This window comes from Aulonocara stuartgranti, assembly GCF_965226115.1.
Source record: "Aulonocara stuartgranti genome assembly, chromosome: 20".
In the NCBI taxonomy this organism is placed as follows: Eukaryota; Metazoa; Chordata; class Actinopteri; order Cichliformes; family Cichlidae; genus Aulonocara; species Aulonocara stuartgranti.
The window spans coordinates 15,417,932-15,442,574 of record NC_138956.1 but is presented as its reverse complement, the minus strand read 5'-3'; the positions used below and the strand labels follow the sequence as shown (position 1 = coordinate 15,442,574).

At 39.9% G+C, this 24,643-nt stretch overlaps 1 protein-coding gene across 3 annotated transcripts in view; it reads left to right on the top strand.

The window, feature by feature from the left end:
- Nucleotides 1-24,643, top strand: part of klhdc8b (kelch domain containing 8B) — a 272,795-nt gene that overhangs the window by 52,904 nt on the left and 195,248 nt on the right. For 2 of the 3 annotated variants that reach the window (XM_082518061.1, XM_082518062.1), the window contains exon 3: nt 5,737-7,103. In XM_082518061.1, the coding sequence (XP_082374187.1) occupies nt 6,713-7,103 (391 nt within the window). In that variant the 5' untranslated portion in view covers nt 5,737-6,712. The remainder of the gene's footprint in view (nt 1-5,736; nt 7,104-24,643) is intronic. The other variant, XM_082518063.1, reaches the window with a different exon arrangement.

The following is a 24,643-nucleotide window of genomic DNA, read 5'->3' as shown; positions in this document are numbered from 1 at the left end:
GCCTGCAGTGTGAACAGTGAACATATGTGGGTTAAGTAAGAAAGTAGCCACTTCTGTCTTTAATTTAACTATTTTTTAAAATAAGTTATTATTATTAACAAACAGGAAAAACGTAAGTAAACACGTTTTCTTTTGGCAATTTACCAACCCAGTAAAAAAAAAGTAAGTTGGACAACAACGTGCCCGATCACAGTAAGTTGCTAGTACCAACCAACGTTAGCTGTGTTCTTCACAGATGTCTCGACTTAATGTGATTAATTTGAGCATAGCCTTTTTCCTACCATAACGGTACAAGTTTTATTTAACTTACCTCTACATGCTTGCGCAGGTTTGATGTGGAATTTTTAAAAGCTGCTAACTCGGTCTCTCTGGGCAAACACAGCTTACACTGCATAATAAAGCTGTTGCCTTTCTTGGACTTGAAGCCGAAATGGTCCCTTAAATACGGCCAGGGGTTCACATCGGTTTCTTCGAGTTCAGGGTCAGCAGAATTCGATGGGGTTTCTTTTATCACTGGATCCCTAACACCGATGTCAGACTCCATCTTTATTAGGCACTAGGCATGTGCCTTTATTTCCAATGACTTCTAACTGTACACAACCCATGATGGTGCCAGACATGACTGCAAATCCCACATCTGACAGTCTCATATTTGGCAGCATCACAGGTATGTGTTTATCACTATAGATAATATATACATAGACAGTGGGGATTTTTAAGTGCTGGATGGTGAGCCACATTCAGTCTCATGTCTTTTCCTTACACTTAGCCATTAGCTTGCAGTTTATACCAAGAGTAGAATTAACAACCCTTTTTTTCTGAAACTTCTTTATGCCAGCTCCTTGAACTGTTTGCTTGTATAACTTCATCAATTTAAACTCTTCATGTTTAGAAACACCTTCATAAAATCTGATCATCACCATATCAGTCATTTTGCTAAAAGGCAAGAGTACAGAGGGTAAAAAAGCTTTTTTGTAATTTCTTTGAGTAGTACTTCTCCAGGCTTTTTGAAGGACATTCAAAGCTCTTCTTTGGATGTTGTCTACTTTTTGATCCATTCTCTGTCAGGATGATCCCACAATGCTTCAATAATGTTCACACCCGGCTCTGTAGAGCCGATAGTGTTCTATTGTGTGTTTTTTCTCTCCAGGTAGTCTTTATTCAGTTGCCAGTATTTTTGAGTTAACTGTCATCTGGAAAAATTGAATGATGGATCAAAATCTGACGGTGCTTTTCTTTGTACATAATTCCATCAATGTTGACACCATTGGCTGAAATGCCAACACAAACCATCACAGAGGTGAGATGACCCACTACAGCTCACCTTTCTTTCAGCGAGTCTGTGTAACCCTTCTGCAGCATTGGAAATGAGTTGTGGCTTTTTTCCAATCAACAACACTGGTAATATCTGAGTATAGTGTGCTTTACAAAAACCTTCATTCAGTTCAATTCAGTAAATCACAACAACAGTCGCCTCAAGGAGCTTTATATTGTAAGGCAGACCCTATAATAATATTTTACTTGTTTCCCTGAGACATCATTCTGGATTTTGGTTATTCCTTGACCTATTTTGTTGTACTGAGCAGCATCTCCATAATAACTGACTCACACCACTGACAGTCCTGACCACGCATGCCATGATTGGTTAAAGTTCTCTTTAATTTAAAATAAGCATTTTTCTAATTGGCATTTGTGTGCATCTCCCGTTTGTGATGGCTGGTTTGTGAAAACTACACGTGCTGTATCTGTCCTTTTGTGCTTCTTTTTATTAATAAGATGGAAAGCATTTCTCATGACATCAGTGGCAGTGTAACATATATTAGCTAAATAAAAAATGAGCGCTGTGTATAGCAGAAAGCTGTTTCACAACTGAATACCCAGTATTCAGGTAGCGTGGTGAAACTAAACTTTTACATGATAACTTTGTCTTGCTTGATGCAGACACAAAGATATTTACATAGCTGTTCTATGCAAATGCATGCACACATACATACAAGTATGGACACGCACTCACCTCATTTCCCTTTCCTTCTCACTTGACCTAAAGGTCAGCTAAAGGCCAACTAATTGAGCCGAGGAAGAATGCATCATTAATTATGAATACAGTGTCAACATATAGAGCTAGAAGATGAGGACAGCAGAGGAGAAAGTGTGGAGTAGAGCGACACTATATGTTGGGTTGCCTTCTTTCTCTCTTCCCACCTGCTAAATGTCATTGCTTTCCTTGTCATACCTCAGGTCACGGTGTGCTCGCCTCCTGCTGCGTCTACACACACAGACACACACAGACACACACTCATTGCACAGACAGGCTTCTCATTGCTGGCAACAGTATGAATGTGATTCTAAGATACACTGAAATATGAATGCAGTGCTCTTATGTTGAGATCTGATTGGATTAGTTGTTCTAACTCTCTATACTTTGAACTCAGCCCTGACACACGTTTGTGTCAGGAGCACTAAGCAATTACGATTCAGCAGATGTTACATTTGCACATTTAAATCTTTATTGATTAAATGTTTATCAGATTTTGGATCCATTTGCATCTAATTCCCACTTTTGGTAACAGAACCCTGTAACTCAATCAGCAGCAGTAATTGTCCTATTTGCATGTACTGCAGTCCTGCTGCTGGTTGTTGGTGGTGTTGCATTGCAAGTGAGCTGCTGGAAGGCAGATAAACAGAGGTGGGACCAAGTCATTGTTTTGCAAGTCTCAAGTAAGTCTCAAGTCTTTATCCTCAAGTCTCAAGTCAAGTCTCAAGTAATGTCAGGCAAGTCAGAGTCGAGTCTCAAGTCACTGGTGTAAAAGTCCGAGTCAAGTCACAAGTCTGAAACTTTGAATTTCAAGTCCTTTCGAGTCTTTAAAAAAAACAAAACGAAAAAATAATGTTGCAGTTATATGCTAAATGTAAATATTAGACCATGTAATTTTAAAATCTGTGTTTTTCTCAACACATGACAAAATAGTGAACTTAGAAAATATACACAAATTGTGAAATTGCACCTCTTTAAAATGCAGCTCAATTAAACCTAGCTCCAAGAATAATTTTCACCGACAGTTCTGAGATAAGCTGCATGTTATTCTTGGATGCGGTTGTAGGACCGGCTTTAAAATCGCATGACAAAAATATCATACACATTAAAAAAACTGTATCACCAACGTATCCTGGACAACATTTGCTAGTTAGATGAAGTCAGCTATCTCATCTTAGCATATTTATATGCATATTTATAATTATATGGTTCTTGGAGTGAGTGCACACACTCATGAAGTTTAGTAACTTCCGGTCACTGCAACAAGCCCAGGTACAGTTTACCGACGGATGGGTACAGGACCTTGAAATGCACCGTGTAGAACGAAAGACCATCGTACGTATCATAAGTTTACCAGTCTCACAAATCGTCTTCATAAATACACATTCCTTAACCGTTTATTAATAGGACCTTTGAGCTCAACGGTAATTAATTAGTAGTGGAAATAATTTCTGGTACCCATCACAGAAATGTAGCAGTGACAATAATATTGTATGCTGTAATCGTACTGGGCAATTAGTGATACAAAAAACCTGTTTTATCCTGTGAATAAAAGTATATGTTCTTGTCAATGTACCATAATAACAGAAGCGAAACGCAATATTGTGTCAGGACAATTCACTATTTATGCACAATAAATAAAGGAGCATAGCGCGACCATTTCTGTTCAGCGCCAGACTTGCTTGTAACCTATATCACTAATTATGTTATGAAAATGAGGTATTAACTACTAAAAAACACTGACCTTCGTGTAAATGCTTGGAGCAGACTAACCTGTGAGCTGGAGTGTTCTGGGACGTTATATTTGGTCTTTGAATGGCTGCAATCCAGGCCATCCGTCGCGTCTTTGTTACTTCGGAAACATGGCTCGAACAATTTCTCTTCAACGACGTAATCCGATAACAACCGATCTCTTTACCCGTCGGCTTCCTGTGGCTGTCATGCGACCGGCTATTGCAGTTAATAATACAACAGCTTCTTGACATTTTTGTGTTTCTTTTTATTGCTGTATAACTGATTTTAATTGAAAGCCTGCGTGCGCTAGTACCGCTTGCCACGAGTTCCCAGAATCCTTTGCGGTTCTACCCGAGAATGACGTCACATTTTCAATCTCTATATAATATGCATGTTAAATTTTATATTTGGGGTAAAATATCAAGTCTTTTCAAGTAAACAGGTTCAAGTCCAATTCAAGTCCCAAGTCATTGGTGTAAAAGTCCAAGTCAAGTCACAAGTCTGAGAACATTTTTTCAAGTCAAGTCTAAAGTCATAAAATTAATGACTCGAGTCTGACTCGAGTCCAAGTCATGTGACTCGAGTCCACACCTCTGCAGATAAATGCAGGATGAGCTGACTGGGATAAATACAGAGTAGAATAAATGGGGCTGAAGGATTTGAAGGACAATAATTGCAATTTGTTTCACCAATACTGTGATTATATTTTATAAATTAACACTGAAGAACACTTGTGACAAACTAAATAGACTTTCTATAGAAAAATTGTACACGTTTACTTCACATTTATTAAGGAAGAACCTAAGACTGTGACTGGTGTTCAAAAGATTACAATTTTAGGTACTGTGGGAAAAAGCGAAGGAAATGAGCTTCCACTGAAGGGTGCTGGAGCTCTAGAGGGGGTGAGGGGCTCGCTCATATGGGATGGACTCAGAGTAGAGCTTTTACCACTTCTCATCAAAAAGGAGCCAGTTGGGGTGGTTTGGGCATTTGACCAGGATGCTTCCCAGACACCTCCTGTGTAAGGTGTTTTTTTGCTTCCACCTGGGAAGAGATAATGGATTATGTCTCTCCAACGCCTTAGTGTCCTCCTTGAGAGCTAGATTAATAAGCCCCCAGAACTCATACAAATGATTTAGCATTTCTCTAAACCAAACTGTGGTTGCTGGATGATCAGACATGCTGTCATAGCCCAAAATAGTGTTTAAGTCACTCTTTTACTCTCTCTGTTTTGGTGCTTTCATGTGCTTTTATTTTTGCTTCTAAGCATTATAAGTGGTCTGTTTGTTTAATAATATATATGGTTATGTCTTTGTTTTATTATTCATAGACTTCTCGCTCTTTTCTATGCATAGATGCTTTTGTGCCTTTGGTTTTCTTATAGTATTCATGAATGCCTTCAAACTGTCAGGAATTGCAGGGAATATGTCTGCGTGGCTGAATTGGGCACATTTATATGATTGACCCAAGTACTGTTGTTAATTATGGTGCATTTTCTATTAAAAACAGGCAAAACAAAACAAAAATTTATTGTTTTTAGTTTAGTCAGATTGGAGTAGGAAAATTTCCATGATCACTTGACCATGATGGGATCGAGAATAAAAAATAAACTCTTTCATTTTACTTCTTACTTTAATAATAACAGAAAGATTAAAACCTTTCACCAGAGGCACGCTTTAGCCAGGTCTTACCAACTTTACATGGGTAGCATATAATTACTATACTACCATTACTCCAGCTGTTTGTTAATAGTTGTTATTCTCTATTTTGTCTATTTGTACATACTGTATGCTGTTTACACCAGCACAAACAGGGCTTTAAATACATTCTGCCATGCAGTACTTTGATAATTTTCCCTCTCACATTGGTCTCACTGAATTATATTGTAATTATAAGCTTGTCATCATATTAGCTTTTAATTTATACCACCAAGTGCATGTCTAATCCTGCACTGTCTTTTCTTCCAGGTTGGGCCTCTCCAAAGCTACCAGGAAGCTTCTCAGCACACACTTTGTGTCTGATGACAAGTCTCAGCGCTCGACACCAGGATTTGGAATTTTTGTTTAACCAAAAGAAAACATTCTTTCTTGAAATGTGACAAAGTCTTGTTTAAAGACTCTGGTTCATGAGCAAGGATTTTTTCTTCGCTGTGAGCTCTGTCACAAAGGTGCAAACAGAACTACAGAGCTACAGCTGAGGGGCACTGGTAGCCCTGAATAATTGCCCCTCGACTGAAGGCGCCAAAAAGGCTTTTTCTTGGATTGTCAGCATATTATTAAAGGTCACTATCCTTTCACCCCTCTTCCCCCTTGAGCCCCGTCTCGCTGCTTCATTTTTTCCCTCTCTTTTTTAAATTTCTCAGCCCTTGACTTTCAGATTATTGTGGGATTAAATATTTGGCCCTCAGAAACCCCTGTTCAAATGTCATTTCCCACCCAGGAGTATACTGAGACTGAAACTTTAACCAAAATAACACCCAGGAGGAAGCAGTGAAGGAGAAAAGAGGGCTGGAAGAGGAAGGAATAAAGGAGACTGAAGGGCAGATGGCTTCACTGCTCGAAAACACCAACAGCTGGATGAATAAAACATTTGAGTAGAGAGCGAGTCGTGACATCTGGCTGAGGAGTGAGTGACTCGCGTTGCTGCTTTCCTCCTTTCTCCTTGTTCACTTCACTCTTTTCACTGACCTACATCCTTGTCTTCTTCACCCCCTCCCATCCATCTTTCTTTTCTCTCATGTCATCCTCGCTCTCTCTGTGGACACAGGAGTTCAGGTGGTCACTCAGACAGACAGAAACAAGCTTGTGACTCTGCTTGTTTCTACTTCTTGCGTTCCACCTTTGCGTGCCCTCTCCTGCTTGCCCTCCTTGTCTCTCTCTCTACCTCCTCTACGGTGTGGTGTGTGTGTGTGATGGTGCGTCCCCTCCGCTCGGCCCTGGAGACATGCCTGTGCAGGAGATGGCGGTGAGTCCTGTCAAGTCTCTGTACTGGGAGCAGTTCCCTTCCATGTCGCAGTGCCGCGTCTACTGCACGCCTGTTTACCACGAAGGCCTGGTCTATGTGCTCGGGGGCTGCAGTGAGACTGGCATGCCTCTGGACAGCGTTGAAGTCCTGGATGTAGAGAGCCAGACGTGGAGCCAACTGCCTCCACTGCCTACTGCGCGGGCGGGGGCCTCAGCTGTGGTGCTAGGGGGCCAGGTTATGGTGCTTGGGGGAATGAATCAGCAGCAGACCCCTCTGGCCTCTGTGGAAATGTACCACCCCGATGAGGGCAAATGGGAGACAAAGGCGAGTCTGGGTCAGCCATCCATGGGAGTCACCACAGTGAAGAAAGGTAAGAAAGCGTAATCCACCTGCGCTGCTCTGCTTTGTGATATTGTTGTCACAGTTTTCTCACTTTGAAACTTAAATCTGCTGATCTCAAAGAGCAGTGTCCAATCATGGCTTAGTGTTTGTAACCAGTTTAGTTAAAGACGTACTTGTTATTGGTTTACTGCAGCTTTGATGAGGTTACAGGTAAATATTTGTAGGATGGGCAATCCTTTTAATTTTACATTTTCAAGTTTTACCTCTTTCCATATACTACTTCCATTCATCCAATGACTGGATTGTTTCATGTGTATGATCACTGATGTGCCATCTAGTAAGGATGTCCCAGAAAGCATAAAGGTGACAGGCAGCCAGTCTGTTAATTTCAATGTATTTTTCTCTTTTTTTGCCACATGTTAGCTATGTTAGCTTTCCTGTTTGCTAGCAGGAAAGAGGTGTTCTATGTATGTTGGTCAGTGTTTTTGATTTATCCACCAAATGGGGTTTAGTGAGCTGATACACATGAAAAGCTTAAAGATGACACATTGCATGTGGGTTTGGGTGGCTGTATCTCAGGTTTTAGGTCATCTACTAATCAGAAGGTTGGTGGTTTGATTCCTTGTTACTTTCGTCTGCATGGTGGTGTACTTTTGGGTACTGAACCACAAGTTGCCCTCTGATGCATCTATCAGATGGTGAATTTTGAAAAGCATTTAGGTTTAGAAACAAGTGCTTGTGTGATGAGGCATGTTTTGTAAAGCACCATATAAAAACCAGTCCACTTCTCCTTGGCTCTTCTCTCTTGTGTTATTATGTGTGATGTAATACTTCCTGGGGCGCTTGATTTATTGGCTTTTAGTTAGATTTATTGCCATCAACAAAATAACTACTCTTTCACTTCACTTGTTGCTGGTCAATTCCGTTTCCCACGCACATTGCCTTTGTGTGAGGAGCTGCACTCACAGTGAGAGCAGGGAGAGGAGAAACTAGCATGAGCAGAAATAACAGCAGCACAGCACACAGTAAAGACTCCCACACTTAGCTGAAATGAGAAAAATGCAACAAAAGGCAAGTGATGACATTAATTTTTATTTTTCATTTACTCTCATTGTTTTTTACAATGCTGATCTGCTGATACAATGCTTTGTATCAGCAGATACACAAAGCCAAGTTAGTCAGCATTTCACCAGAGCTGAAAAAAGCTAGATCATAGAGATAGCGTGTCCAGTCTTTGTTTGACAGGTTTACCTTATTGCAGAGCATTCCTCTGCTTGTGTTTGATTTTGCATGCCCTCCCTCAGTGACTCCAAAAAATCTTTACATAGGCTCATTAAAAACTGATGAAGAAGAGTATGCAGCTGCTTTGACGTATTTGTAAGGCTTTAACACAGTCACAGCAGAAACAAACTCAATTCTCCGAGGTGTCGAAGTTAACTAATTAGCATCACATTTTGGTAGAAGCTTTTCAGATGCTAAAGTGTCTCCTGAGTGGGAGGTTTTTCTCTTGTGATTAAAGCTGAGTGGTGCTCAGATCGATTGCTGCTCGCACAAGTCGTGATGTTGGTGCTTAGCTTTGGTTTAGGTTCTGTAAATACTGCACGTGGCCAGGCCCAAAGTTCTGATTATGTAAATGGTCAGTAGATTAGTTGTGGGTGTCTGCGCTCATGTCTACTGTGTGCATGCTTCCTCGTGTACGCAGAATGTCACCGAACGTAGCTCGTGCAGAGGCAATCATCACGCGGTCTGCCTCCACTGAATAAACATACTGGACTTCATGCTCATTCCCCAGGCGTGTGCTGGCTGTCAGTTTGTGTATGTTGGCAGGAGGAAGGGAGAGTCGTGAGAAAGCGAGGCTGAGGGAGAAAGAAGACAAGACAATGAACTGATCTCCTTTCCAATAAAGGGGAAAAGATGGAGTGCATATCTTTAGCCAAAAAGTCCAGAGAGATTCACATTTTTACAATACGGAGCAAAAAAACTGAGAACAGAAGGAGAATAAAAGAGACATCCACTTGTTGAAGTGCTTCTTCCTGCTGTTTCTTTTGTTTACATCTCAGGCTGCTTTCTGTTGAGCGCTGGCCTTGTAAACTGAGGAATCAATATGACCTTTCAAGGTAATAGAGACAGAATAAGGGAATGTTTCTCTGATGTGCATGTATATATGCCTTATACTGTTTTAAATATGCAAGAGACAGAGCACAGGTGCTGCTGATGAGGGAACTGCAGATCGGTTTGATCCTTGTAGCTTGTTTTTGGAATGTGTTATCAAATGAATATTAAAACTTTACATGGTTTAGTATTATGGGTATATTATGATGAAACATTGTGCAGCTATGATGCAGTATTTTTGTGAAATATGCAGAGAGATGTATTAGAAACACTGTCAAACATTCTGCTTTTGGATCAGTGATTCTTTTTATCTAAAGTGTTTGGAGGGAATTGGACTCTACTAAATTTCCTTGCTATTAACTGAATGGCAGAACTCTTGGGTGTAGGACTTAACACCGGTAATAATCTAGTTTTAATCTACACATATTTGGTGTGTGGGAGATTTCATGTTTTGAAGTTTTAGCATCTTTGAATAACTGCCTGATGTTACTTTTTTTCTAAACATACTCTAACACTAACAGTTCTGTCTTGCATGAAAACAATGAATATATCTACTTTATATCCATGTTTTCTATGTGCATCATCAACTATTGATAATGACATTATGCTTTGTGCTAAGTTTAGCTGCAGTCATTTAAAATGTATAGAATCGAGAGCATATTTTACGACTTTTTTCCAGGGCGTCAAGTCAGCTAGGGGCACTTTTCAAATAACCCGACTGGCTAGAAATACAAAAGCTGCTTTTTAAATGAAGCACCAACTGTAATACATAATATAGGCTGAATTCCACACAAGCAAGAATAGATGCATCCAAAGTGGTGATCTGTGAATGAGTCTGATGGGAAAAGTGCTGTATAATGTACCATATATCATATATCAAAAGGGCTGCATTCATTAAAAGCAATATAGAAAAATGACTGTGTCTGTTAATAGATTTATCAGTAGCCATGTCAAAGCCCCATTACCAAGACACCAGAAGATCTGACTAAAATTACAGTAGTGTATACTGTGAAGTTAATGTGACGCCTAAATGAAGTTATTCTTGTGATAAGACAATGTTAGTGTTGTTCTTTCAGTTTTAGTCCCAGTGGTTTTAAATGGTGTATGAGAAAAAAATATATATAAATATACTGCAGATGCACCGATTACAGTGTAAGCTAGTGATAGGGATTTTTTGTCAACTCCAGTTTTCTATCCAAGTACAACTAACAGCATATGAAAAGCAAAATCAACTTTTCTTCAACCCTCAATCTTTATTTTCATAATAATAATTAAAAGAAATCAAACCTTATAAATTTCCCCAAATTGTTACTTATTTCAGTAAAACAACTGAAAATAAAGAGATGCCAATAATTCATTGAAAAGGTTGCTGTACATCCACCTTTGTGTGATAGATTTGATCTTACCAAACAAAAGCAAGTGGAACATATTTATATATAACAAAACAAATGTCAGGTATTTGAGATATTACACCATTTTCCAATACATTTTTAAATTCAATACATTTTTTCACCCATCTTATTAATTTTCCCCATAACTGCTTTGATCCTTTAGCTCTTATCAAGGCTGCTGGCTTGTGGCTGGCTCTCTGCTCTGGATACAGCTTTAGCTTTAGCCTCTTTGCATTAGTGCAATGTTTCAGATCTGTTAAAATTCAATATTTATGTTTACCCAGCCAGCAGCGAACTCAAGCAGGAACATGCTTTGAGTGCGGAAACCAGTTTAACCATTAGAGAAAAAGTGCCATTACAGAAAAGCTTAACATTAACAGCATGGATGCTCATGTTTCCAGGCTCGTCGTTTCCAGAGAAACTGCAGTGCAGTGTGGAAGGAAGTAGGAAGGAAAAAATACAAAGGAGTGCAACTTATAGTTTTCTATCATTTTTTTCATGCACTATTTCCAGTCTTCTATCATTATTATCGTTTTCCTTACCATCATGATAGCAGCGTAGTGTATTCATGTCTTTGTGTTTGTTCCCAAACTCCTCTAAGACGACAGCTTCAATCTTGATGAACTTTACCAAGCGTGTCTGTGAAGGCTCTCAGTCATCCAGGTCATCATAGTCTAAGGAGCTTGGAAAGAAAAGCGTCTGGACTTCTTTAATTTTCTTGAAAATTACCAAGCGTACCAAGATTCGTAACATCTATATAGTGATTAATTAAATTATTTTCTTCAAATATAAAGTGACGTTTCTTTTTCTCTGTATTTGTATATAGAAACTGTGGGATTGAGGCCAGTTTATGAGCGTCCGGCCTTTTTACACACGCAAAGTGAATGTTTGCATGTTCATGTTTGCATGTTCATGTGCATGTGACACATACGGTCATCAGAAGGTTTAACAACTGCCAAGTTTTCATTGCTATCTTTGCCATTAACTGAAGGAGAAAAATGAACATGACTGGCAGGGAGAGGGGAATCTTTTGAAAGATTTGAATTTATATCCAAAGAACCAAAACCAAAATAAAAGTCCACAAGTAGTCACTGCAAACAGCGGGTGTCGTTTATTTTTACGAGGTAAAGTCTTACCATGCCTTTTCAGTGTTTTCCATCTCAATTTCTATGCTCACAGTTACTGATATTCATGTGAGGGTCAAACTCTCTGATCTGTATCTCTGTGAAGGTTCTCAGTCATTCAGGCATTCTAAAGAGATTGGAAAGCGTCTGGACTTCTTTAAGTTCCTTGCAGACGTTTGACCTCTCATCCGAGAAGCTTTTTCAGTTCTAAGAGCAACTGGTGGAGAGTCCCAGACTTTAAGCCTTATGGGAGTGTACCCCCTATTCATAAACTCATGGCACAACATAGAAGAGCCACCTCGACTGGACAAGACTCGGCTGTCCATCTGCACCTAAAGGACAAAGAGGACGCCAGTGTTCACATTTTGGACAGAGAAGACAGATGGTTTGAAAGAAGACTGTGAACAACCATCTTTGAACAGAGGCGGGGGCTTACGACACCAACTGCCTGCCATCTATAATCCAGTTTTGAGATCCCTTCCCAGACACCTAAACGCCCACTCACATCCTGGGCCTTTTGACCTCAGTAAATCACATGATAGGGTGGGGCTAGGTTTCACAGTGGGTTCACTCGAAACCTTGGCTGATTGTGACCTACACCCGTAATGACACCTTGGCTTGTGTGATTAGGTAGAGGATCAATAGGGGGTCCATGACCCTCTTGGGGACACTCCCATAGGGCTTAAAAATCGGAAACTCTCCACCATTTGCTCTTAGAACTGAAGAAGCTTCTCAGATGAAACATCTTCAAGGAACTTAAAGAAGTCCAGATGATTTTCTTTCCGACCTCTTTAGACTATCTCTGACCTGTAGCAAAATGTCAAAAGTAGTGCTCTTTCCTCTTTAATTGACTGTGTAAATGTGTAGTTTTAAACACTGTGCAAATCACGTTTACTATTAGTTCAGTAGTAATTAAGCTATTTAGGCTTATTATTTAGAGGCTGATCAACAGTTACAAAAACAGAAAGCATATGTAAAGGAATCAACGAATATAGCTGCCGATGAAATGGGCTGTAAACATGTAGGATGGGGCTGTTGACATTTCATCTTTTCCTGGAAGTTGCTTTTTGTTGTTTTCTTCTCAACTCTAACTGTAGTCTGATGCAGGCCTGGCAAAAACCATAGGGTGGGTTTTTACTAGTAGAAAAAGGGATAATAAATAGCACCACAGGTAAATCTTGACACTGAAAAAGCTTAGGACTAAGTTGGTGTGTGTATTAGGATAATGATTTGCCCCAAGTGATGTCACAGATTAGTGTTATTACTTTGGTTGTTAAAACCTTTGTTGGACAGTTACACAAAAAAGTAGCTATTATACATTACATTATTTTCTCTTTACTCTTAGTTAGTGAAAACTACTAAACACTAAGTACGTGGAACGACAAGACATAACCTGAAACATGAAACACCTGGGACTTGGAAACACGAAAGGAGATGAGCAGACCATCCAACAACAGGCAGAGGAAGACAGAGGACTAAATAAGCCAAGGATAACGAGGGGATGGGAAACAGGAGGGAAACACAGCTGGAACTAATAAGACACAATTTGAACACTTTGAACACAGGACAAGGGACTATCAAAATAAAACATGAAACAGGAGACAAACTCTAAGACGTGGACTTGACACAGGGACCGGGGAAGAAACCGACATGGGAACAAACAGAAAGGAACGAGAAAACAGACACACAAAACGAACATGAAGACAAGGGAGACTAGACATGAAATGTGGAATAGAGAAGAGGCACAGTAACAAAACTTAAAGATTAGAAACTACAAAATATAAGCAGATAGTAACTAGGAAAACTTGAAATACAAATGACTACACCATGAAAAAAATCAAAGAATATTCATAAACCAGAAACGCATAAGCATCCCCAGACCCAGGACCATGACGGAGTCATTGCTTTTGTTACCTGTTGGATATGAGGTTCTGGCTGCTGGGGTGGAGTCCACATGCATTCACCCATAATGTCATTCTGGGTTTTTGGCTAGTTTCACATTAGCATGCTGTCTGTGCAGATGTGTACCGAGCTGTGTTAGCAGCAAATTGCAGTTGTCTCAGTTGCATTTCACCATCACTCTCGTCTTTTGGTGAAATGAAAATAAAAGCAATGTCTAATGTTGGTTTTGATTCATTTTTTATTCATTGCTCAGCTGTAGCTGTTTGTCATTTGTGTTACAAATGGCCAACACTGAATACAAATGCTGTGTATATGTGCATACTCCTGCATGTGTAGCATCCTGACTGCTGTATTCTGGTTGGTACTGTGATATACTCTAAACTATGCAGTTCCCTGTACGAATTCTTAAAGTGCTACTGATACCATAACAGGCAGAATTCACATTTTGAGGCAAACTTTTGTTGTGAAACTGTTGTAGGATCTTTCTTTCAGGGATGCAGAATTTAAATGAGATATGAGGTGAGCCTGATGGAAGTCTAGAGTGATGAGAGGCAGTGGTCTTTAAATTTTCTTACTTCATTTAAATAATAACCATAAGGCGATGAAGGTTAGTATCCAAGGTACAATGTTCTGGCTACAGCTGGGAAGTAGCACCAAGGGACACACGTTTACCTCCTCACACAGCCATGAATGCAGTAAGAATCTAGTCTCACAGTGAAATGTGTAAAAGCTACTTTGTCAAAAACATGTATTAACCTCACTGAAGGCTCTAAAATTCTAAAAAGCCTTTTTTGTTCTTTTCTGTAGACCTTTATTGACGGCGTCATATGAATAGATTTTTGCCATTATTTTTGCTCTTTGTTCAGTGTTAGATTTAGTCTGTTCATTTGCTATGTTAGGCTTTCATATGTTTTCTTTTGTTGCAAATGCTTCTTTGGTTAGATTTGGGAAAATGTAAGAAATTTGTGTGATATTCAGGAAATTTTTCACATCAGAGTTTGGGTTAAATAAACCCTTTCACAGCATTAACTCATATCAAGGCTCTGTTTTTCTTTTTACTGTTTGCAGGACAGGGCGATAGAGGGTGTGGAGCTTTCATGTTCACCTTATGGGTTTTCTCAGGGTACTCCTGCTGTCCAAAGACATGCATGTTAGGTTGATCGGTGATTCTAAATTGATGTGAGCATGAATGGTTGTCTGTCTCTCTGTGTTAGTGTTATGGACCACATCCTCGGAGTGGTTCTGGCTCAGGAGGTAAAGGAGGGTGCCTGTCAATCGAGAGGTTGCTGGTTCTATCCCTGCGGTCTGCATGCCAAAGTATTCTTGGGTAAGATACTGAACCCTAAGTTACTCCTGGTGTGTTCATTGGAGAGTGAATGTTAGATCAAATTTATGCGTAGAATATGGGTGTAGTATAGAGTGCTCATGTACAACACAAGTACAACACATTCTGATGTGAAATTAGACCAGAAATTATAAATTTATATCTTACAAATTCTGTTGAACTTATTTTTCTCATATATTTTAAATAAAGCATAGATAATATGGTATAAATTGTGAATTTCATCTGAAAGAACAAATCCATCTGAAATTTCTCATAAAACACAGCTATTTATTACATTCCAGAGAGTTCAGTATAATTTCTGGTTCAATGCTGCTCAGTACAAAAGCAGCAGCAGCAGATTGTTTATTGATAGACTAACAGGGCATGCAAAAAGCCGCACACAGCATTCTTTTATATGAGCAGCACTGCTGCTGCTGACACTTTTCAGCTCTTACTTGTGTTTTGGCATGTTTATCATTGTGGGAGAGATCATGAAACATGAAACAGGAGCACTAGAAAGATGGAGATTAACTCTAACCAAAACGCATCACATCTACATGGCATGAACGTTCCAGCACTGATCCAGCAGAACTCCCACACTCCAAGTGCCTAAAGTGTTTACCTCCTCCTACTGGTCCTGTCAAGCTGTCAGAGCTAATATGATTACATGAATGTGTGCATGAAGACACATATTCAGGGCGTACTGTTTACTATGCCGTGATTTTGGGATTATTCTACTGTCTGAGATTATCTGCTCTCTGACTCAGCAGAAAGACCAGTTTAAGTTCTCATTAAAGAGTTTTAAGGTTAGATATGTCACTCTTTGATCTTAAAGGCATTTTGCATGTGACAATACGAATCTTTTAAAAATGTATTTATTGTAGAAATAAGTGTTTAAGAGAGGCACGTCAAGAGTTTGAAAATGTTGTATATATACATTTATTATAGAAGTTGATTTAATATCAAGAGAAACAGATGAACACACATTACAGCAGGAATGGTAGATAACAACAAGCAGCTAGGCTGTCCTTCAGGCCCATTGTGGAACCAAAATACAAAGTGCCATGAGCAGAGAGTCAGCTCATTGTACTTCTAAATGCTCCACTGAGACTAGTCTTTTATTTAGCGGGGCTAAATAGAGGGGCTAACACAAAAAAACATTTCATCCCCAAGGCTGGCTGCTTAAAGGGGTTGTGTTGTCCTTGTAAAGAGATAATGAAATGTTGATTGCTAATATTCCTGGATGACCCAGCTAAGACTAATTTGTCTTTTGGAAACAATTTACCTGAAACATTTAAATGCTTGTCAAGCCTGTGGCCTGGTCACAACAGCAGGTGTTAAACAGCCGAGGTTACATGTGAGGAAGGGTTTAGCTTATTTACTTGTATTAGTCAGATACACATTACATGAAGCTATAAATTGATTGGCATGGCGTCGAGTGAAATAAGTGTCTGATCCCCTACAACCCAGCCAGAATTCTGGCTCCAACAGATTGGCTGTGCGTCCATCACTGCATGTAGCAAGGCAGAAAACACCAGTAATGATGAGGAGGTACTAAACTGGCCTTTCTTGGCTGGACTGGAGTTCACATTCAGTGTAGATCATGAAGTATTGCTGGATTGATAAATACAACTGTGATCTTTTCTTGGACTTGGACAGCCTCTGAAAGAGAGTGAGAGAGACCAACAAGCAGTTCAGTGAGTGTTGAACATGTGTTGGGAAGTGGTTCAAGGCAACTTCCAGATACTCTCAGCTGATGCCTTCTGATGTTCGGGCTGTGTGTGTGTGTGTGTGTCTTTCAGATGGTGGTCTGATGATTGACATGTCTTGGACTGCTGCACAGCCCCACATCCTTTCCTCCCTTTACAAAACTTTTTGTGTCCTTTCCTAATTTCATTTCCGCTTCTTTCTCCTTTTCATGCCCTCTCTTTTTTTGGCCTCCTCTCTTCTCCTTTCCTCTCCCTTCTCCTTGAATTTGGTCCTCTCCTCCTTTTATCTAATCCTCTCTCCTCCTTTCTGGACACATCCTTTCATGTGCTTTTCTGTCTTTTGATGTCCTTTTGTATCCTCCACTCTCTTTTCATGTCCTCTCAGCACTTGTCCCCCCCCCCCCCCCCCATGTGTCGCCCCCTAGCTGTTTTCTACCTCTTGACTCACTCTGCGTTTCCGAGTCGACTGATCAGCCGAGCATTGCTGTTGCTAAGCAACAAGTGTGTGACTGCCGTGTTTGTTTTTAGACCAATCAAAGGGAGCAGGCAGATTATTTGTAAATGCCTGTTTGTGCCACAGACAGAGGGCATATGTGCATTTTCTGTGTTTCTAAGTTAGCAACAGATAGTGCGTGCATTTCAGAGAAAGAGAGGGCGTGTTTGTCTGGGTGCTTCATTTCAGCACCCTTTGCTGCTTTCAATGAAGTGAACACTGCATGTCTGTGTGTGTTTTCCTTCCTTGAACCTACAGTCTTATCTTTCCTTCTTTTCATCCCTAATCCCAAAAATGAATGTAAGAGATTTCCCATACCCCAACTTTTGTTGGTTCTGAGCTCCCCTCCTTACGTTACTTTCCTGCAGCCCTTTATTGTTATTATTAAAATATCTCGCTTTCAGTCCTCTGTACAGCAGAGCTTCTTTTTTTTTTTTTTATCGCAGCAGGAGCATGACTCAAAAGTGGCATACTCCAGTGATGAGTATAATTTCCCTCTTCTCCTCAGTCTGTGATTAATGACCGTTGCCCTCCTCTCAGTCAACATCCACTGCCTATCTGTCAGCGGGCCTGGAATCCGCCTGACTGAAAAATGACTGTTTCCGCAGGATTGTCAAGCTCCTGATTGATATAAAGTGTGTTTCTATAAGGAAGAAGATAAAGGCACGCTGTCACGGCTTCAAAGTGCTGCGTGAGAGCGGTCTTTAAGGAAAAAAGAGATGTGAAGTCAGTTAAAAACAAAATCCCAAGAAAGTCTCCTCTCTCTCTAGAGAAAAAATACTGCAATGTATGTATATGGTTCTTATCCAAATTTGCCTGATTAATGCACCACAGAAGTCGCCTCCAATTCTTAGAATTGAATTAAATAAGTATGCCTTTTTCTTCCTTTGTGCTCAAGACTTAGTTTTGCAAATTCCACAGCTTTTAGCTAAAGCTTGCTTTTGATGAATAACCTGTGATGTCCTGGATTTTGGTCTTGTAGAGCTTCCCAGTCTGCTTCATTTTACTACAAGCTGGGGTGCTTTGATATTGTGTATTATAAGTTGTGATCATATGCTTTTTCAGTCACATGGATGAATTGATAAGGTGATAAGGTGTAGGTTAGTGGACCTCTGTGTTGTGCCACATCTGATTCTTCTTATTATGAGTGTTTCACATGCTAATAGTTGTTCGTACGTACGTTTCTAAGCAACATCAAAGAGAAGATCAAAGCAAATATCTTGAGATATAGATGTACCCATTAAAATAACAAATTTCCCTGGAGGAGGAGGGTAAAAGTCTGCCCATGGCTGAGAGAGCTTCCAGTTCATCACTGATGCACACTCAGTTTGTCTCCACGTCTCTTTGTTAACACACTGAAGGAGTGCTAGAGGACACAGAAAGATTTCCTCAGCAGGTTCTGTGTAAGTTTAGCAAACTCAGGTAGTGGCTGTGCAAATTTGTCTAACAAGTTCTTAACAGTCTGTAATAACTGAACACTGCCCATCAGCAGTATTGGATGCCGTGTGGTGAAGCTGGAACAGCTGTGTGGTGTAGCTGCAGGCTACGGATAGACCGCTGCTCGTGTGCACTGAGAGAATGAGAAGTGAGAGATTTTGCATGTCGTAATTAGGGAACAAGTTGATGTTTATCAAATCTACAGTGTTGTTAAATCATATCTTTCTTTAAAAGGTTTTTGAACTAGTGTGAAAAAAGGGGTTAATATAGAAAATAGGTAACTTAGGTGTGGAATAATTCAACAGCAGCTGTGTGGTAGTGAAGAAAATGGATGGATGCATTTGCAATATTTAAATGTCATAATGTTCATGATTTTCATCTCTGATTTGTCGATGCAGAATAGACTCCAGTGACTCGTCACAGCAGACCAGAAAACCTGGAGGTGATATGAGTTTGGGCAGGACCCTCATTGGATGGGGCTCTGAGTGACCAGGGGGGTGGCAGAGATGTGGAGGCGGGCGACTGAGTAAATGAGTCTGAAAATCAGAATGACAAAAGAGCATTGAGACTTAATGTATGTAGAATGGAGTCAAATTAACTTGCAGAAGGCGAGCAAGAAAATGATTGGATCAGAGTAATAATGTCAGTAATGAGCTTGACAGCATGGGGAAATGGACGTGATGTAAAGAATATACCAGTGGCTGAACACCCAGAAAGCAGGCAGATGAGAGATTGCAGATTACCGTATTGAATTTGTGCATAAGATCCATTTATCAAAAAAAGTCAGGTTCTTATTCAGGGTTTTGAATCAAAATCAAAGAGCTACATTAATTCTTCTGGGATTTTTACCAAGACTATTGAATTAAATGCCTGTTATCTTTAAAATTGTATTCCAGTAGACCGTAATATGGACTGGCAGTCAGTGGAGTAAAAACCTAACACAGTTGTTCCCTCATTCTGAGAAGGGACAACCAAGAAAATGATTAAAATCTATCTGCAGTGACCAAATGGAGCCTGATCGAAGAAAATAAATTAAAGCAGTTAATTAAAATTGGAATCTAATTTGCTTTGATCATGACACCTGTGATGGTAGCTGGTAAGCAACATCCATATTAATGAGTCAAAATTAATACGAAACTCACTGAGAGCCATTAAGATGAGGGACCATCGGGTTCTTTTTGGTTTTTATTTAATTATTCCTTATTGTGAAAAATGCGCTCGTCACACTGCTTCCATGATCTGTTTCTGTGTTGTCTGCTTATGTTAACAAGCTATTTGCATTCATACCTGATCAAACAACAAGCACACAGTCCCGACTTACCACTTCAGTTCTGGTTCACAAGGACAGCTTTGGTACTGATCAACCCCTAGAAAACTATCGCAGAGCCAAATCCATGGTAATCTTTATTTCTTACATCTTTAAGCCCCAAATTACTCTATGAAGGCTTTTAATTGGCACAGCAGGAAAAGTCAAGGATAATTAAACAGATGATCAAAGCTGTACATGTAGACAAAAGCTGGCATGTACAAGGGGTGATAAGCTCATGTTGCACAAGAAGTTGAAATTTTATTCATATGCCAGATTTATTATACACAGACTCTATAAATTTGGGAGTTTTCATAAAAAGAACATAACAAATTAGAAATATACATTGAGGCATGTTACGGCTCTTTGATCTGATTCCCTGAAGCTCTGCTGCTCATGACTGACCTGCAGATCACAAAAACATACACAAATATACACACAGATGCACAGGAACCTTTCAGATTTTAGCTTTAAATGAGCAGGTGTGTAATGGCATGACTCTGAAGAGTTCAGAAAACAAAAAATTGCTGATGCCTGTTATGCTAAAAAGGGTTACAGAATTATCACTGGTCTAGAAACTACCAATCAACAATCAGACTGTGCACAATGGAGAAAATCTAAAACAGCATTGTAACGCTCCACAGGAGCCATCGATCAAAAAAAGATCACTCAACAAGCAAGTACTGTTAAAAAGCTCCTCTTTTAGTAGGGCTCTTCTACATGGATGGCCCATCAATAGTTTGCTTTATTTTTATTAATATTTTATTTATGGAGTATATACTGTATCAGCTCAGGGACATATCCCACAGTGAGCATCTAAAGAAAAGTGTCAGGACTTTTGTCTGTGAACAGAATCTCAAACAAAAGCAGGTCATGCAGCAAGACAATGACACAAATACACCATACCAAAGAATAGCTTTAAAAAAGAACTTCCTATTTTGGAAGGTCAAAGTCTTGACCTTAATGAACAGTGAACAGTTAATGTGAGAAAACCCACCAACATCCTAGAGCCCAAGCTAGTCTGAATAACGTAATGACAATTCTTCCAACTTTAAACAAACACCAGGTTTGAAGGGGCTACACCAGATACTGAGAGCAAAGGATCACATAATCTTGCCACTCACAGATATGTAAACCAAATGAATAAATAAATGAACTTAATAAAGTCTAATGTTCGTCTCGTTTTTTTAATTGAGTTCTCTTTATCTAACTTTGGGACTTTTGAGAAAAGTTTTTTTTTTCCAACGTTTTATGTACTAAGAACATGATACGGTTTCAAAATCTTCAAGCATGTTAAAAACACACTTGAGTATATACACTAACCAGACATTCTATTAGGTACATCAGTGCGCCCCAGGGCGGCTGTGGCTACAATGTAGCTTGCCATCACCAGTGTGTGAATGTGTGCGTGAATGGGTGGATGACTGAATGTGTAAAGCGCTTTGGGGTCCTTAGGGACTAGTAAAGCGCTATACAAATACAGGCCATTTACCATTTACATCTTGGTAGAACCAGGTTGGCCTCTGTTTTGTTTTCAGAACTGCTGTGATTCTTTGTCGCATAGATTCATGAAGTTGCTGGAAATGGTCCTCTGACACTTTTGGTCCACGCTGACATGAAAGCATCGCACAGCTGGTGCAGATTTGTCAATGCAATTGTCTCATTCAGCCACATCCCAAAGGTGCTCTGTTGGATTCATTGGAGTACATTGAACTTGTTGTTCACTGAACTGCTCGAGAAACCAGTTTGAGATGATCTGACCTTTGTGACGTGGCACAGTGTCCTACAAGAAGCAGCAGAATGATGATTGTTTTTGGATTTGTGTGCTCGAGTTCTTTTGTTTCTGTGTCGGAGTGTGTTATCTAAGATGAAGTGCATTCTGATCTTTTTCTTAAAATGAATTTTAAATGGGGCCTCCTTCTGTTGCCTTCAGCCTTCATGTATTTTCAGCATCGGTCAAGATTCAGTATTCACCTGAGTCTCTATTTCTATGGAAAGATTCATGGAATTGTAAAACAGAAAGTTATAGAGATAATGTTATTAGAACATATTTTAATAAGCTGATTAGGACTAAAGATCCCTCTGATCATGGTGCTAAAGTGTAGAAACATGGAGACTGCGATGTAAAATACATAGTCGTATCCTTTTACCTGCTGTGATTTTGGCAAATGTTCAGTTGATTAGAAATAACTAAATAATGATTTAGTGCACATGCATCAACTGGCATGCCTATTTCAGTACACAGTTTCCTTGGGGATTAATAAAATATTCCGATTCTGATAAGATGGATTTTATTTGGCCAAATGTAATTTATTTGCTAAGCTTTCGGAATTCTTGCATCCTCCCCTGAAATCAGCATTCAATCCTCGTATTTGGCTCGACACAGACACCGATGTGACAGGGAAATGCCATGGTGCAGTAGTCTGCACATACATCAGTCGGCAGGGTTTGACTGAGAGAGTATGAACAGAGGACACAGAATCAATGTCCATGTGCATCCCTTTTTCCTCCCTCAAGAGTTCCAAGAGACTCACTGTGGTACATAGACATCCTGAAGCTAATGCTAAAATGTCTCTAGTGCTATTGGTACAATTTTTACGAAACTGCCGTTGTTAACTCTGGATGCATACTGGGCGACTTATATGTTGGAATCCGTGGGTGGCTTGTGTCTCCATCTCAGTGCAATTTGCCCAACTCAAAACAACAGGACCGTGGATCCTTTATACGCATCAAGTGAAGAGAAGTGAAGTGAAGTGAGGTAAAGGGAAGTGAAGTGAAATGAAATGAGTTGAAGGGTGCACTGGGGTGATAAAGGGATGGAGATGGTCAGCAACAATACTCAGGCAGGCTGTGGTGTTTAAATGATGCTCAGTTGCTACTAAGTGGCCTAAAGTCTGCTACTCCCCACACCATTAACCCATCAGCAGCCTGAACTATTGATATGAGACCTGCTTTCATGTTGTTTACATCAAATTCTGACCCTACCATCCACATTGTGTGGCAGAAACTGAGACTCATCAAATCAAGCCATGTCTTCCCAACCTTCTATTGCCAGGTATGGGGAGCTTGTGAATTTTTGCCTCAGTTTCCTGTTCTCAGCTAACAGGAGTGTTGTCTTCTGTGGTCTTCCAGTGTAGCTTAAATGTTTGATGTGTTGTGCATTCAGAGATACTCTTCTGCATACCTTGGTTGTAGAAAAAGTGGTTATTTCAGTTACTGTTGCCTTCCTCTCAGTTTGAAGCAGTTTGGCTGCTCTTCTCTGACCTCTGACATCAACAAAGCTTTTTCACCCAGAGCACTGCCGCTCACTGGATATTTTCTCGTTTTCTCTGTAATCTCTAGAGATGATTTAGTGAGAAAATCCCAGCAGATCAGCAGTTTCTGAAATACTCAGACTGGCACCATGAACCACGCCATATTCAATGTCAGTAAAACCCACATTCTTCTCCGTTTTGCTTCATTTGAAGTTCAGCTGGTTGTCTCTGCCTAAAGATTTATGCTTAAAGGCAGTTGAGTTGTTGCTATATGATTGTCTAATTAGATATTTCTGTTAATTGAATGCATACATTATACAACTGTCTTTGTAAGGACCTCTATTCATATAATTCACTTCTTTAGTCCTTTCTATATTTTTAATGGTTACTTTAAAGCGTTGAACCTGAACTCAGACCTGATTCTAAGCTGGAAATGCCGAAACAGTGCCTTTACGCTCTGCCCCACAGTAAAGAACAAAGAATAACATTATTCAGGCTTTAGGTGCTTGTTGAATGCAAGTCTTAGCAACTCGTCCACATCACATATTTTAACATTATTGACCTAGATATGAGCCGTTCTTTTTGCATGTCTTTGCAAATACGTTATGCAGCTTTAAAAAAATATCGTTTGAAGGGATTTACCCCCCTGAGAGGCTTATATTCATAGAAGCAGAGAAGCTTGAGATAATGACATCAAAGTGACATTTGTCTGTGGAGACATGGCAAGCATGCTCAGTTTTGTTCTTTCCTTTCAGTTTTACACTTTAAAAAAATAATGCTTGGAACAAAGTTTTCTTCCCATGTACCTTAGTAACGCTCCCAACTCATCGTGCTGAGCACTGTGGTTTCTATTCTAGGTATCAGTCTCTGATGATCGAAGCCTCTGATAACGTAGCCCCGGCTGAGCTGAAGTGGAGATGTTCTGCTGGAGGGCACAAACAGGAGTTTCTGCATATTCATGTGCCAGCCGGCACTATATCTGTTATTATGAGAACCAAGCAGCTGAAAGAAATTCCCTCCCTGATTGTTATCTTCACCTGTTTTTTGCTTCCATTCCATCATGGCAGCTCAGCACCAAACTTCATTAAGAAAAAATCTTTCCTATATATTGGAATGAGGCTTGTGTGCGTATCCTTATAGGCACAGGGTAATTTGCAGTTTTCTTTTGTGTGGTTCTTGTGTATTCCTGTCAGTTTTACTCTCTCACTTTGTTAGTTTTCACTCCTTGCCCGGATCACTCTGTGTTTAATTTGCCTCACCAGTTCACGATCAGCTAATCGCTCACCTGTGAACAACTGTACTCCCCAGTTTCCTTTGGTTCCCTTTCACATCTCCTTGTTTGTTCAAACTTTCTTACAGATCTTCGTGTCCCTTGTGTTTTGTTTCCTAGTTTTCATTTTCATTGTCTCATGTACGGTTGTTTGAACAGTTTCAGGATCGTTGAGCTCTCCCTGCCTTTCCATGCTTGACTCCTGGTTGCTTTTGATTAAAGGATTGGGATTTTGGGCCTTGTGGA